The sequence below is a fragment of the Arachis stenosperma genome, chromosome 10 (assembly GCF_014773155.1).
Source record: "Arachis stenosperma cultivar V10309 chromosome 10, arast.V10309.gnm1.PFL2, whole genome shotgun sequence".
NCBI lineage: Eukaryota > Viridiplantae > Streptophyta > Magnoliopsida > Fabales > Fabaceae > Arachis > Arachis stenosperma.
This window is the reverse complement of record NC_080386.1, coordinates 97,319,498-97,336,978: the sequence shown is the minus strand read 5'-3', so window position 1 is coordinate 97,336,978 and position 17,481 is coordinate 97,319,498. Positions and strand designations below refer to the sequence as shown.

The window sequence follows — 17,481 nt, the reverse complement described above, 5'->3', positions numbered from 1 at the left end:
GACTCTATGAATGCAAGAATGCATATGAAAAACAACATACAACACAAAACAAGAAAATATGAAGATCAAACAAGAAAGTTCATCAAGAACAACTTGAAGATCATGATGAATGCTATGAATGCATGAATTTTTCGAAAATTTTATGCAAGAAAAAGATGGACATGCAATTGACACCAAACTTATGACTTGACACAAGACTCAAACAAGAAACACAAAATATTTTTTATTTTTATGATTTTCTAATTTTTTTTGTATTTTATTTGATTTTTTCGTAAAATATATAGGAAAAATAAAATAAGAAATTCAAAATTTTTAATATGAATTCCAGGAATCATGCAATGTTAGTCTAAAGCTCCGGTCCAGGAATTAGACATGGCTTAATAGCCAGCCAAGCTTTCAATGAAAGCTCCAGTCCAAAACACTAGACATGGCCAATGGCCAGCCAAGCTTCAGCATGTAACATCAGAATATCCTGCTCATTACTTATCAAATATGTAACTTGCCTCTATGCTGATGGTTTGGAAGCCTCAGTCCAAAATAATTTAGACATGGCTTTACAGCCAGCCAGGCTTCAACATTTTTCATGAAGCTCTAGAATTCATTATTTAAAAATTTTTTTGAATAATTTTCAAAAATAAGGAGAAGATTTTGAAAAGATTTTCGAAATTTTTTTTAATAAAATAAAAATTACCTAATCTGAGCAACAAGATGAACCGTCAGTTGTCCATACTCGAACAATCCCCGGCAACGGCACCAAAAACTTGGTGGACGAAATTGTGATTCATTCTTTTCCAACTCGAAACAATCCCCGGTAATGGCTCCAAAAACTTGGTGCTCAATATTACGGTGTCTAAAATTCAATTCACAACTCCGCACAACTAACCAGCAAGTGCACTGGGTCGTCCAAGTAATACCTTACGTGAGTAAGGGTCGATCCCACGGAGATTGTTGGTATGAAGCATACTATGGTGACCTTGTATTTGTCAGATAGGCAGATTAAATAGTTATGGGTTTCGAAAATTAATAATAAAATAATTGAAAAGGGATAGGAATACTCATGTAATTCAATGGTGGGAATTTCAGATAGGTGTATGGAGATGCTGTGCTCCTCTTGAATCTCTACTTTCCTACTGCTTTCATCCAATCCTTCTTACTCCTTTCCATGGCAAGCTGTTTGTAGGGCATCACCGTTGTCAATGGCTACATCCCATCCTCTCAGTGAAAATGGTCCTCTGCGGCTGTCACTCGCATGGCTAATCATCTGTCGGTTCTCAATCAGGTTGGAATAGAATCCATTGATTCTTTTGCGCTTGTCATCACGCCCAGCCTTCAGGAGTTTGAAGCTCGTCACAGTCATTCAATCCCAGAATCCTACTCGGAATACCATAGACAAGGTTTAGACTTTCCGGATCCTCATGAATGCCGCCATCTATCTAACTTATACCACGAAGATTCTGTTGGAGAATCTAAGAGATATGCGCCCGGCCTAGAGTAGAACGGAAGTGGTTGTCAATCACTCGCGTTCATAGGTGAGAATGATGATGAGTGTCACGGATCATCACATTCATCAAGTTGAAGTGCAACGTATATCTTGAAATAGGAATAAGTAGAATTGAATAGGATATCATCTTAATGGCATTGAAACTTGAGGTACAGCAGAGCTCCACACCCTTAATCTATGGTGTGTAGAAACTCCACCGTTGAAAATACATAAGTGAAAGGTTCAGGCATGGCCGAATGGCCAGCCCCCATGATCTGAGAACTATGCGTCCCAAGATCTGATCCTAAGATCTAAAGTGATCAAAAAAGATGTCAAATACATTAGTTAAATGTTCTATTTATAATAAACTAGCTCCTAGGGTTTACATGAGTAAGTAATTGATGCATAAATCCACTTCCGGGGCCCACTTGGTGTATGTTTGGGCTGAGCTTGATCAATCCACGAGCTGAGGCTTCTCTTGGAGTTGAACTCCGAGTTATGACGTGTTTTGGGCGTTCAACTCCGGATCATGACGTTTTTCTGGCGTTTAACTCCAGACAGCAGCATGTACTTGGCGTTCAACGCCAAGTTACGTCGTCAAATTCCGAATAAAGTATGGACTATTATATATTGCTGGAAAGCCCTGGATGTCTACTTTCCAACGCCGTTGAGAGCGCGCCAATTGGAGTTTTGTAGCTCCAGAAAATCCATTTTGAGTGAAGGGAGGTCAGATTCCAACAGCATCAGCAGTCCTTTTGTCAGCCTTTTTCAGAGTTTTGCTCAAGTCCCTCAATTTCAGTCAGAATTTACCTGAAATCACAGAAAAACACACAAACTCATAGTAAAGTCCAGAAATGTGAATTTAACATAAAAACTAATGAAAACATCCCTAAAAGTAGCTTGAACTTACTAAAAACTACCTAAAAACAATGCCAAAAAGCGTATAAATTATCCGCTCATCAATCCCCATTCCCCATATGCTTATATTGAACATTTATATGAAAATTACCATAAAAAATTAAAAAAAAACATAGAAAAAACCACAAAATGAAAATTACAACATAAAATCAAGTTTAACATAGTCCACAAAATGAAAATTACAACACAAAATCCAAGATTACAACTTACAAGTAAAGAAATATAAAATCAAGTTATCATAGTCCATAAAATGAAATTTTAAAATACAACTTCCATTGTTAAAAAAAGCCATAAAATAAAGTCTTCAGCCTCCAACAAACAACTCCATGTTCTCTGTTAAAATACGACACAAACATGAATATGTTAACATACATTATAAACAATACCATATATTTAATAAGAATTTGACATAATAAAAAAATAATTACCTAATCTCCTAAATCTCCATATCCATCACATAGTCCCAAGGAATTGGAATTTTCGACCCTGATTTACCTATATTATATCAAAACCAACAATTCACGAGAGTTAAATTTAACATGAAATTAAACTTTAATAGGAGATAAAATTTGAGTTATTAATACTTTTACCTGAAGAGTGTAACTAATGCTGAGTGCAAATTAACGCCTCAACAAGTTCACAATCCAATTTATTGCGATGTGGATGTATAACTCGACCACCAGTGCTAAAAGCAAACTCTGAGGTAACAGTAGAAATGGGAATGGCTAAAAAATCTCTTCCAATCTTTTGTAAAGTTGGATATTTCACTCCAATATTTTTTCAGTAGCCCAAAATGTCAAATTTTTCCAAATTTGCTTTATCTACCATAACACTCTCTTCCAAATAGAAATCCAACTCAGTTTTTGCAACACAGTCTTCATATGTATCTTCCACAAATTGCAAGTAGATAGAGTTAAATTTTTTCTTTGAAGATCCTTCATCATGTCCAACATTCAAAGTAAAAGCTGAACTATCATCATTTGTTGCTCTTCTTTTAACCCTAGCCTTAAGTTGATATTCACATACTAATTCTTCCATCATTTTCTTTACCTTGCTCAGATGATTCTCACTTTGAGATCCATATATTTTAGGGAAAAAAATTTCAATAACTTCATCTTATACCTAGGGTCTAAGATAGCTCCCACAGCCATGACTTCATTAATTTGATCCCAATACTTTTCAAACTTACTAATCATATTTGTTGCCATTCTATGAATCATCTCATTGGGACTAAGCAACCACTCATTCAAGTTCAATCTCATTTCACACACCTTGGGAAAGTATAAATTTGTCGTTGGATATAAAGTGCCAGAGAATAATTCAGTCACACTATAAAAGACTTCTAATTTATCAACAAGTTCATTTGCCATTTTCCACTCATCATCAGATGGTACAACTTCATACAGAGATTCACTGTGTCTTAAACGCTCAAAAACTTCTCTATATGGTAAAGCAGAAGCAAGCATTAGATAAGTTGAATTCCATTTAGTTCTACAATCAAGTGCAAGCTTTCTCCTATAATTAATATTCAATTGCCTACAAGTCTCTTCAAATTTTTCTTCCCTCTTCGGTGTTGCAACCTAAAAAGAAACACTATCTCTTATTTTTTCAATAGAACCATATATTGCATTCATGCCATCTTTCACAATCAAATTCACAATGTGAGCACAACAACGCATGTGAAAAAATTCCCCTCTCTTAACAAAGTTAGACGGTGAAATCTTATCAAGCACAAGATGGATCATGGCATCATTTGTACTACAATTATCAACCGTTAAAATTGACAATTTTCTATCTATATTCCAATCATACAAGGAATTCACCAAAACATCACTAAGAACTTCAGCAGTATAGGGTGCAGGCACATATGCAAACCTAGAATAATGTAAATATAATAAACAATCATGACATTAAAAATTCAAATATTTAAAAGATGCTAAAAGCATAAATAATACCTTACAAGCCGATTTTGCAAGTTCCAATCATCATCAATAAAGTGAGCTGTAATCGCCATATAACCTTTGTTTTGACAATCAGAACTCCACATATCAGTAGTTATAGCAATGCGGCTTGAATTTTTTCCCAACAATTTTAGAAGCATTGCCTTTTTAGCTTCATACATCTTCATAGCATCACTTCTCAGTGTATTTCTTGTATAAAATTTGAACAAAGGTTGAGTCTCAGCCATAAACTCATGAAAACCCTGTTGCTCAACAAACGACATAGGGTGTTCGTCCCTAATAACCCATCTTGTGAGTGCTCGTCGTGCTCCCTCTTGACTAAATGTGGAGTTTCCAACCAAAAGTGAATCCGTTGGCCTTCCCGTTCCTATCGAACCTGATGACTGCTGCACTGTCTTCAATATTGATTGCTTTGGTCCCCTAATAGTACGAATCGGGAAAATTCTAATGTGATCATGCAAGTGCTTAGTTCCTTGCTTCGTGTCACCTCCAATCTTTCTTTCGCAATATTTACATATTGCCTTCCACTTTCCATCTATTTGCTCCCTCCTAAAATGTTTCCAAGCCTCAGAAGTTAATCCTTTCTTGTTAGGACTGTTTTGCACACTTTGGCTAACTTCTTGCCCTCCCTCTTGTGTTTCTTTTTGTCCTTCTTCTTGTGTTCCTTGAATATATGCTTCAATTGCTTGACCCTCATCATCTTGAGTTGGTTCTGTCTCATTATTATTTTCAATAGGAGTCGAGCTTAAACTATCCATCCTATACAGTAAGATTTAATACAGAAACACTAAATTCAAATTTAAATTCAATACATAAACACTAAAACACTAAAACACATAATCAATTCAGATTTAATACAGAAACACTAAACTAAAATTCAAATTCAATCTGCATCAATTTTCTAATGAAAGGAGAGGCTATTATAAGATGCCAGTTTTCTCCATTGAGTGCTTAATTAACCATACCCCCACTTTCATCACCATTCATATACATTTTATCATGTCATTATCTAGCTAGCTAGCTAGCTTTAGATTATTTCAAAACACCAATCAAAGATATTAGAGGCAAAATTATGTCCACCAAGCCAGCATTCTAAATAACAGGCATAATAATTACATAACCATTAATATAAGCATATTAATTAGGTAAGCGATATAACCAGAAAATGTTTTAATTTACTGAGTGGGGAAAGTCTCCAAACACAGAAAATAAGATTGCTATCTAGCATTTACATTAAAAAGAACTATAAAGTTTAAGTATCACTATAAGTAAGCTATATGTAACACCTTACTGGTCGAGTAGTATATAGTCTGATATACAAACTCATTCTTTTTTATTGTGGCTTAGTCAGATGTTAACAATGTACTATATATGGGCTCCAACAGGCATTTAGATTATCAAGATTAGTCAGATGTTACCTTTTTGATGTTGTACTCCATGTGAAGTGTAACATTATCTTTTGAATCTAAGTAAGGTAAATGTTTGATAGAAATAAAATATTGAAGTGCGTTGTTTTCCATGCAGGGAAGGAAAAAAGAAGCAGAACTTGAAGTGTGTGAGATTTGACATCAATGATGAATGCCGGGTTCTTTTAATTGCTAACAGAGATATATCAAAAGGGGAGAGACTGTACTATGACTACAATGGATACGAACATGAATATCCAACTGAACATTTTGTCTAAGCAAGCCAACTCCAACCAAGGTCATCATCACCATCAAATTCATGAAAAAAAAAACAAAAACCTAAAGTGAAATGCCAAAATACAAGAAGAAAAGGAGAGTAGTGAATCTTACCAGGGATAAGACAGAATCACAGAAATGGCCGAAGAGGTAGAGACGCCGGTGAAGAGAAGAGCGGCGACCGATGCGAAAGAGAGCGAACGGAAGATGGCGCACAGAGCGGTCGGAGGTGGCTGGCTGGGACGAGGGAGAGAACGCAGAGGAAAGGCGCAGAGAGGAAGGGTTTCGCGAGGAGCACTAGAGTAGGGTGAGGGAGTTGCAATGCGCGGCGCAGCCGGTGCTCTATGCCTTTGTGGGAAGAAGGGGTTTCGCGAGGAGCAGGGTGAGGGAGTTGCAATGCGCGGCGCTCTATGCCTCTGTAGTCTGTGCGAATTGGGATTCTGGGAAGAAAAGAAATTATGGTTTTCACTTTTCAATATATATATATATATATATGCAAAGTGAAATGACTAAAAAACCAAAATAAAAACTAAATTCTTAAGGGTATTTAAGTAATTTAATATATTCGGAGATTTTGGGGAATACAGGAACGGGGACGGGGATCCCCGCTCGGGTCCCCGCATCAGCTTCGGGAGAATTTTGTCCTCCATCCCCGGCCCCGCAGGAAAAATTTTCCGCCATCGGGGCCCCGTTTGGGGCGATCCCCGCGGGGATCTCTGCTGCCTGGAGATTTTTGACACCCCTAGTGCTGAAGCTGGGGTACCACCCAAAGCGAAATAGTTAGGAGGAGGCACGGAGGGAGGCTCATTAAGATCGACATCTAACGGTCCTTGTGTCCCCGTCGTCTGACTCCGGCCACGGGCAGCCTCATCCTCCTGCATGATGGCACTGATTTCATAGAGGAACTGTGGTCCACTAAAATCTGCATTAAGACCAACACCGGCAAGGAAGTCTGAGAACGTGCTGCCCGGACTCACCCATGGCGTACTCTTCTGAAGTGGTTGGTCATTACCGGGAACACCGACGGAGTAATCTTGGAGCGGCCCCCCTAAGTCCAGCCTCATCATGGGGACAAACAACCCCAACTGCAGCCCTTCCCCCACCGGCCACGTCACCGACATCACCATCGTTGTCCCCCGCAACATGCGCCCTCCGTCTGCCTCCACGCCCTCGTCCTCGACCACGACCCCGACCTGCGTCATCAGCCTCCTGCATAGCCTGGTCTAGCCACCTCCACTCACGCTGGCTCCGTCGTGTCCCGACTCGATCTCTCCTCTCTATCTGACGCCTATCAGGGACGTCGTCAACAAGATCAATCTCAGGAACTAGCCCAGAACCCCTCTGTGACGCCTCGACAGGAATAGGAATGCCCCTTGAATCCCCCAAATACATCTCTGGTGACAAGAACCTCTTTCCATGCCGACTCCACCAATCTAGGTATGCGTGCGACGGTCCAGGGTTCGCAACAACAACGAACCAGAGGACGTGGTTCGCACGAGTCTCCCAATGAAGATGCCAATGCTGGAAAGCTGACGGGAACCAACGATCACCTCCTATCTATCTGATGCCACTCTATGACGGCAAAGTATATCAGTGACGTCACATATCGCCACAGCGCCGTGTGTCGAGGTTCCAACGGCTCTGGATACACAACATGCAATACCTCGGGAGAGCTATACGGCATCCAGATAAACTGCACAAAAGTTACAACATTGTCAAGCAAGCTACGTATACACAATATTAAAGTCTACTTATATAAATAAAAGTAACCGAAAGTATACTCACATCTCGAGGCTGTAACATATCTATCTGCAGTCTCCACATCTGCACCCTAGGACCCTTCTCGCTAACGGAAGGGTTGTAACCTGACCACCTGCATCGGACATCCATGTTATTTCTAACTAAAAGTATGACAGAATTGCAAAACAGCACAAGCGTACTACATCAATAGATAATTTAACTTGAAATATAAAAGTAGATTACCTCGATGCCAAAGGCCAGCTGCACGTGCCAGCTGCACGTATCATACTCAGCAGGCCTAAACCTAGGAAAGCGCTAGAAGATCCAGGACTGAAGTAGCTTAAGTGGGCCCGCTAATTTCACCACATGTCGGTTCGCCACTCGGCACATGCACCGGTACAACCATGCCAATGCTGCAGACCCCCAACTATATGAACCCATCTCCTCAAGCCTAGCTACGTACGGCAGTCGTCTGATGTGAATACGGTTGCCAGACTTGTCGGCAAACAGCTGAGTACCCAACAACATCATGATATAGGCACAAACATAGAAAGCTTCTAAATAACTTCTCTATAAACTTCTAAATAACTTCTTAGAAAGCTGCAATTTGATTTTGAAAATTGTACCAGACATTAATACTACTACTTTTCATAAGTCAAAAGTTTAAAAAAATTACTTTTAAAACTTCTCAAAGAGATCCTTAGTACCAATCAATTATAAATTAAAATTTAATTTAATAAAAAATAAATATTAAAAAAATCTAAAGTTATACCACCAAGAAACTTTAAAAAAATAAAAGTCCTCAATTAAGAAAATCTAGATTTAAACATGAGAAGAGAGTTGAGAAATTTCAACTCCTTGGATATTTTAAATGAAACAACTAGAAAAATAAGTCTTATCCAAATATGATGATGAGAAAATGAATCATTTTTTATCCATGTAATTTTGAAACAAGAGAAGTTCTAGTGTCTTTTTTTATTAATGGAAGGTGTTTTGGGGGTGACAATCTGGCGATAATTGGCTGTGATAATGGGCTGCAGAAGTCACGGCGTAACGGATCGATGATTAACTTGCGTGCAAATGCTAACTGCGATACGACAAAGAGAAAGACTGAAAGAGGGAGAAAAGAAAATGTAAAAAATAAAAACAGTGACAACCGCGTAAAAGATAAAAATATTATACTATCTATGGTGTCTATCATACACTGGGTGCGACTTGCGAGAGGAGATAACAGATCCATCGTCTATGTGGATTGATTCCATTTTAGTTTTATACCCATCCCCCATGCAATAAAATGTAAAATAAATGATAAATAAAGTAAGCCTACACAATACCTAATCTGCCATATACAAAAGTAATAATCGAATGTGCTATTTTGTGTGGATTAATTAATTAACTTATGAATAATAATAATAATAATAATAATAATAATAATAATAATAATGAGTCCAAGTAATTAAATAATTTCGTGGGAAGGCAGATACAGAGAGGAAGGTGAACCTGGGTAGAAGGAAGAGAAATAATTAAAGTGGGGGAAGACGGTGACGGCGTTAGAGGCATGTGCGTGTAGTGCTGGACCCTACTCACAGACAGACAGAGAAAGAGAAAGAGAAAGAGAAAGAGTGAACACAAGAACAGCACACAACACAACTCTCCGATTCCTCCCTCACTCACTCTCTCTCTCTCTCTCTCTCTCCACACCCGCAACTCACACAAGACTAAGAGAGAAATCGAATTGAATGGAACGTGAGAAGGAGAAGAAGAATGAAGAGAGAGGAAGCACACAACACAGGCATGAACAACAAGAGCAGCTAGTTGCCCTTTACAGAGTGTAGTTACTCGCTCCCACCAACCAACACTCTCCACCGGTTCTCCATTTCCCTTCCCCCCCACCTAAATTATATATATAAAACCCTACTCTCTCTCTCTCTCTCTCTCTCTCTCTCTCTTACCCACACACAGAGCACAGCAAAGAACCACACTCCCCAATCCAATGCTAAACTTCTCTACCTAGGGTTCCCCTTTCTCTCCCCCTTTATCTCTCTCCGATGAATCCCTTCCTCTCAATTCTCTCTCTCTTTCTGCTATTCCACACCGCCTCCTCCGCCTCCTTCCTCGAGCTCCGATCCCTCCTTGAATTCAAGAAAGGCATAACCGCAGATCCCCTCCGCCGCGTCCTCGACTCATGGAACCCCTCTGCCGTCTCCGCCTCCGTCGACTCCTCCAACTGCCCTACCTGGGAGGGGGTCGTCTGCGACGAGGTCTCCGGAAACGTAACCGCCATCGTCCTCGACCGCCTGTCCCTCGGCGGCGAGCTCAAGTTCCACACTCTCACTGACCTCAAGATGCTCCGCAACCTCAGCCTCTCTGGTAACCAATTCACCGGTCGCCTCCCTCCCTCCCTCTTCACTCTCACCTCACTCCACCACCTTGATCTCTCACACAACGCCTTCTACGGCCCTATCCCCGCGCGGATCAACGACCTATGGGGCCTCGTCCACCTCAACCTCTCCCTTAACCGCTTCAAGGGTGGCTTCCCCAGCGCCCTCCAAAACCTTCAGCAACTCAGGGTCCTCGATTTACACTCTAATGAGCTTTGGGCTGACGTAGCTGACGTCCTTGCTGCCCTTCGCAGCGTAGAGCACGTTGATTTGAGCGCAAACCAGTTCTACGGCGGCCTCTCCCTTTCCGCCGAGAATGCCTCCTCTATTGCCAACACCCTGCATTTCTTGAACCTCAGCGGTAACGTTCTCAACGGTCCTTTCTTCAGTGGGGAATCGATTAAGCTATTTCGGAACTTGGAAGTGTTGGATTTGGGCGATAACTCCATCACAGGGGAGCTTCCCTCTTTTGGACCGTTGCCGAGCCTCCGGGTCCTGAGGCTCCGCCGGAACCAGCTGTTCGGGTCTGTCCCGGAAGAGTTGCTTGAGAGCTCTGTTTCGTTGGAAGAATTGGATCTTAGCGGCAATGGCTTCACTGGTAAATGGTTTCTTTTTCTGTTTCAGTTTCCCTCTTACATAGTAGGTATTTTGCTGTTCCTATTATTCTGTTTGAATCGCATTGTAGAAGGTTCTGTTGAATTAAGGGTAAACTGAGTGCGGTTCAATTGAGGTCGCGAACAATATGTTGAGGGTTGTTAACTAGTAGAACATTCTTGTTGTTCACTGTTCAAAGCTTTAGTTATGGTAACTCAATTTTTGGAGTGGACTTGTTGTATGTTAGTTCAATTTTTAATACCCATGATTGAATGTAGGTATAACATTTATTTGATATTTCTTGTTTCAAAAAAAAAAAAATGCATTTATATGCATTTGTGAATGTTTGCGTGCACGTGTATTTTAGTAATATTAGGCATAGCAAATGTGCATTTCCGAAAACCAGGGACTGTTGTTTTGTAGTGTATGGATGGCCTTATATCTTTTCCTTCAAGATATTACTAATGCCAGCTTAACCTTGTAGTGTGTGTTTGTTTACAGTTGGTATGGTCAAACTCACATATGACTGAAGGGGCTTCTCTCTTTCGTTTATATAAATGATCCTTGGGGATAGGATTATTTCTAGTTTATGATGGGGAAATCTTATTGGATTATTTTGTTTCTTGCAGTATAAACCGTTTGCTTTAATCATTTTGTGGTGGTTTTTTTCTATTCACTATGAGCATGTGTGGTTTACTCCCAAAATTAAATTTGCACAGTTTCTAGAGTTGTTTGGTGTAAACTCTAGTTGGTCAAACTTAAAGCCAGCAAACTCAATCACACTTCAATTAAGCTACAAATGTTTCTTGTGGGCAGGCTCAATTGCTGTAATCAACTCTACAACTCTGAATATTTTGAATCTTTCATCGAACAGTTTATCAGGCTCTTTGCCAACGTCTTTGAGAAGATGTACTATCATGGACTTGAGCAGGAACAATTTTTCTGGTGACATTTCTGTTGTCAAGACCTGGGAAGCCTCATTGGAGGTTGTTGTTCTGAGTTCAAACAAGTTGTCTGGATCGTTGCCTCCTATTTTAGGGGGCCCTTCTTCAAAATTGTCTACAGTTGACATAAGTTTAAATGAGCTTAAAGGACCCATTCCGGGTAGTTTAGTTAATTTTCCATCATTGACGAAGCTTAATCTTTCTGGGAATCAACTTACAGGGTCACTTCCACTTCAAGGTTCAGGGGCAAGTGAACTATTACTCATGCCACCTCAGCAGCAGATGCAATATCTTGATGTGTCTAATAATTCCTTAGAAGGCGACTTGCCTTCTGATATAGGTAAGATGGGAGGGCTCAAACTGCTGAATCTAGCTAGAAATGGCTTTTCTGGCCAGCTGCCAAATGAATTGAGCAAACTTGCTTATTTACAAGACCTAGATTTATCTAATAACAAATTTACTGGAAAGATTCCCGATAAGCTTTCATCCAACTTAAATGCATTTAATGTGTCCAACAATGACCTGTCTGGTCGTGTTCCTGAAAATTTATCGAAGTTTCCAACTTCATCCTTCCGGCCTGGAAATGAAAAGTTAGTGTTACCGAAGAATTCTCCTGAGACTTCTTCAGTGCCTAATAATATTCCAGACAATGGAAGACATCATAGTTCAAAGGGTAATATCAGGATAGCAATTATTCTTGCCTCTGTGGGTGCTGCTGTGATGATTGTGTTTGTTTTAGTGGCTTATCATCGAGCACAACTGAAAGAATTTCACGGAAGAAATGAGTTCACTGGTCAAAATACTGGAAGAGATGTCAATGTCAAATTAGGAAGACTTACAAGGCCTTCGCTTTTCAAGTTCAATACAAGTGTTCAACCTCCTTCAACTTCAATGAGCTTTTCACACGATCACTTGCTGACTTCTAATTCAAGGACCCACTCTGGACAATCAGAATGCATCACTGAAATTTCTGAGCAGGGCTTACCTCAGGGAACGGTAGCAACTAGCTCATCATCTATACCTAATTTGATGGATAGTCCTCCCACATCATCTGGAAGGAAGTCATCCCCTGGTTCCCCACTGTCATCGTCTCCCCGTTTCATAGAAGAAAAGCCGGCAATGTTGGACGTTTACTCGCCAGATCGGCTGGCTGGAGAGTTGTCCTTCCTGGATTCTTCCTTAGCATTCACTGCAGAGGAATTATCTCGAGCACCAGCTGAAGTTCTTGGCAGAAGTAGTCATGGCACTTTATATAAAGCTACTCTGGACAATGGTCATATGTTGACTGTTAAATGGTTAAGGGTGGGGTTGGTCAAACATAAAAAGGAATTTGCAAGAGAAGTTAAAAGGATCGGTTCTATGAGGCATCCAAACATTGTTCCATTAAGAGCATACTATTGGGGTCCTAGGGAACAAGAGAGGCTTCTTTTAGCTGACTATATACATGGGGACAGCTTGGCCTTACATCTTTACGGTAATAGTTAACTATTCCTTTGCCACATTCTCTCTCTCTCTCTCTCTCTCTCTCTCTCTCTCTCTCTCTCTCTCTATATATATATATATATATATATATATATATATATATACACGGTTTTCATTTAGTGTCATAATCTTTATTGTACCGTACCTTTTAATCACAAACAAGGAACTGTAGCTGCCTGGGAATTCTTTGATAAAGAATTGACTGTGCTTTGAACAATATTTTTAGCCTTAAATAGCTTTTCAGTTTTGTAAAGACGTTTCATTCATAAAGGCATTTCATCTGTTTATAATCCCATCTTTCTAGGTTTGTCTCTCTGTTCACTTTCATCATGTGCTTATGCTCAGAAAGAATGCTGAAGGGGGAGGGTTTGAGATTGCTTTTCTAGAATACCTTTTCAACCTTTGCTACCAGAGATAAATTTCTATATCAACCCCGATAACTTTCCCGATGCTTATAGTTGTATTGCATGGTTGAGTCCTTCACATACATTGGCTGTTAAAGGGAGGGTAGTGTGAGGTCAATCTTCTCCTGTTTACAATAGATTTGACTCTTAGAATTTAAGGTAAACTAGCTGGTGTCTGTCACTCAGTTTTTGATGGCTTCCTTCCAAAAGCTGGCCGACAAGGAGTCATCTCCATTAAGGGTGTTTGTAACTTTTGCAGACTTGCAGTTGTACAAGTTGCATAGGTATGACCAGTACTATAGTAGAGTTTGAGGGTCTGTGACTGTCCAAAATTTGGATATATGTTTTGTAGTAATCATACGTACATCCTGTCAGAGAAGTTCATTTAAAATATTTTCAAGCTCATGAAATTGTCTACTTACGACTCCTTGACTTGTTCATCTATGATTTTTGTGTTAGTTGAGCATAATATCAATGTGTCTATTCTGCAGAGACCACCCCCCGGAGGCACTCCCCATTGTCATTCAGCCAGCGAATAAGAGTCGCCGTTGATGTTGCTCGATGTCTATTATACCTTCATGATCGAGGGCTTCCGCATGGAAATCTAAAGCCAACAAATATTTTGCTACCAGCCCCAGATTACAGTGCGCGTCTTACTGACTATGGTTTGCATCGGCTAATGACACCTGCTGGAATTGCAGAGCAGATACTTAATCTAGGAGCACTTGGGTACGGTGCTCCAGAACTAACAACCACATCCAAACCAGTACCGTCATTCAAGGCTGATGTATATGCACTTGGTGTGGTCCTGATGGAACTGTTAACAAGAAAAAGTGCAGGTGACATAATATCGGGTCAGTCAGGCGCTGTCGATCTTACTGATTGGGTTAGGCTGTGCGAGCAAGAGGGGCGGGTAATAGACTGTATTGACAGAGACATAGCAGGTGGGGAAGAATCCTCCAAAGAGATGGAAGAACTGCTTGCAATATCTCTGAGGTGTATTCTCCCTGTAAATGAGAGGCCTAACATCAGACAAGTTTTTGAAGATCTCTGTTCTATATCAGTTTGAATTTTTTGTATATGTGTCTGCCAATTAGTTTTTTTATTTTATTTTTTTGGTTCCTCGACCAATCGTTATTTTCTGATTCTTTGTACCATCTTAGCTTCTTAATTGGTTTCGGGCCTCATTTTGGGCTAATCATATTCTTTTCTTCCATTCTCTTTTTTTGTTTTGGAAAAAAGAAAATCGATATTTCTTGTAAAGTGACAATCGTTGATTAATCAACAGTGTTTGTGTTTGATTTGAAACCCACGTGTTTTAACATTGAATTTCAATGTTTACCATTTATCAAGTAGTTTTTTTCGGTTTTCATATAGTATATCTCCCTGAAATCTTCATAGTAAATATTATCAAATCCTAAACCAATCCAGCTTATCGGATTGGAATCAACCGTGTTTGGGAAACACAAGAAAAAGGCTTCCCCGCCAGTACACACTTTAGTTTTTCTGAGGAGGAAAAGAATCCTGATAGCTGATAGGTTCATTCTTTATGGAAACAGCTTATAGCATTTTTCTGTGAATTTCAAGTTATTTAAGCGTCAGAAAAGCTAAAGCTCATTATTTTAGCATTATTTAGAAAAAAAACAATTCACATAATACAGGATGTTATATTTTCATTAAGTTGACCCTAGTTATGTTATATCTATATAAGGAAAGGAATTAGTGGACTACACGATTGGTTTTTAGCCATAAATAATTCAGCAGGACATATACCCCTAAAATTTCCAATTTTACAAGCATTTTCAGACACGCTGTCACTCATTTGGGCTAATCTGATTGGACAAATCACATGTGAATCGTAAAAAGGTGACTGAGATGGGGATAAGAAAATATGTATTCAATTGTTTTTAATTACAAGTTAGTTTAGAAGCCAACTAAAGTGTCCCCAGAATGGTTGTCCACATTAACTGGTTGATCTTCGTATATACTATACTATATAGGACATGCAAAAGCTGGAGTCCTTTGTGGAGTCACATTCTTATATATGCTTTACTATATTAGTACTTGACAGATTGACATGATCGCCATTATCTTCATGGTTCCGGCTACCTAATTACTTGATCAACGATGTCCACTAGACCGCTACCGCTGACACTAGGATGTGCCTCACACATATTGTCAAAAGCCCCAGCTCTGGTTCCATTTGCCAACTGGTTGAATCACTCCAAGCGGTACCCTTGAATTTGCTTTTTTGTCTCTCTTTACATTATATTATATGACAACTAGGGTACACATTATCCGGACCGGTCTGAAAACTCGGTCCAGACCCAAATACTTTGAGACTAATTTGGTGTGATTTTACCGAGTCTACGGTTGGATAAGGATATCAAAAATAGATTCGATTATTATTTAGAGAGTTGGGTCTGGGTCAAGGCGAATCCGACTTTATCCTGTCCATGTGCACCCTAGCGGACAAAAAAAGTTATATATATTTTAAATTAATTCTAATATTATGTTATATTAATTATAAACTTATTATTTTGTTTTTAATCACATTTGTTGAATTAGAAAATAGATCAAAGAAACATGAAATTAGAATTTATGAACAAATTCAAGTTCAAGTCAACTTCTTGTAACAAGTATGTTTTTTTCTTCTTCTCGTAACAAACATATTTTTTTCTTCTTTATAAATAAGTGCATCATAATTTTTTGACATAAAATTTATTAAGACCCGAACTTCATTCGATTTAGACCCAGTTTTAGTGTAGCCTAAAAATAGTATGATTTCACCGGGACTAAGAACGGGTAAGAGCCAACTTCAATCGTCTCCATCTGCACCCTAATGACAACAACCAATTGACACAGCCACTAATTTACCTAAGAATTTGGATCCTCTAAATTTTGAATTTTCACTTTAGAAGATAAAGTATAATCTCTCATACTTAAATTGTTTCTTTCTCATATTTTCTCTTGGCCCTACCTATAAAATAAATGGTAAGAGATGATACCTTATCCTCTAAATTGAAATTCAAAGTTTAAAAGATCTAAGAAAGGAAGCTCTAATACATGGTCGGATCATAAGTTCGGCCAGGTACCTCTTTTTTGGACAGGGCCAAGAACCCGTTGGACTCATCAATAACAGGTTATCTTATTAGAAGGCCAACCAAATACTGAATTGTTTTAAAAGTTTAAAAAAGAGGAAGAAAGGATTTCACATGAATCCGTAGGGACCCAAAAGTAAAAAGGGCTCCATCCCTAACGCAGCTCATAAACCCATCTAATCTACGGTTAGTAGCTTAATATTATAGTACAAAAAAAAAAGCTTAATATTAACTTAAGAGTACCTATACATGGTTGATGGAGTAGCAGATACTTCTTATTTAATATTTATAGAACTCAGATTCTCGAGTAGAAATGTGTTGAATAAAAAAAAAAATCCTTATGGCTTCAAATACAGAGTACTAATGCAAAACAGAAGTCTTCTATCTATATCTTTCTTGCTGAGGACCCAATACTTTTGTATACGGATGAGGAAAGTAGGACCAAAGAGGATGATGGATGAATCATATCATGTATATGTTTGTACAGGTGCCATGGGATCAAATGGTCTTTCTACATATCACTTTTAAATAGAATAGAATCTTTATATTTCATCTTGTCCAATATTGGCCAATATTTTTTTCATTACATGACAGCATATAATTAAATATTTACACAAAAACTTTATAGTAGTGGTGACATGCCTTATCAAAATTAGATCATATTTATAGACGGATGCTATACCCCATTATATTCTAAACAAAAGTTGATGTGATAATATTCTTAATTCATCCAACGGAGAGGGAGAGAGATATCACACAATTGTGGAGTTGAATATCCTCGGATATGATTTGTC

General features: G+C 39.0%; 1 protein-coding gene across 1 annotated transcript; it reads left to right on the top strand.

The window, feature by feature from the left end:
* Window positions 1-9,405: 9,405 nt before the first annotated feature.
* Window positions 9,406-14,893, top strand: LOC130955553 (probable inactive receptor kinase At5g10020). The gene is made up of 3 exons (XM_057882443.1): window positions 9,406-10,760; window positions 11,573-13,174; window positions 14,078-14,893. The coding sequence occupies exons 1-3, from the start codon at window positions 9,830-9,832 to the stop codon at window positions 14,653-14,655; spliced, it is 3,111 nt and encodes a 1,036-aa protein (XP_057738426.1). The 5' UTR covers window positions 9,406-9,829; the 3' UTR covers window positions 14,656-14,893.
* Window positions 14,894-17,481: the final 2,588 nt, after the last annotated feature.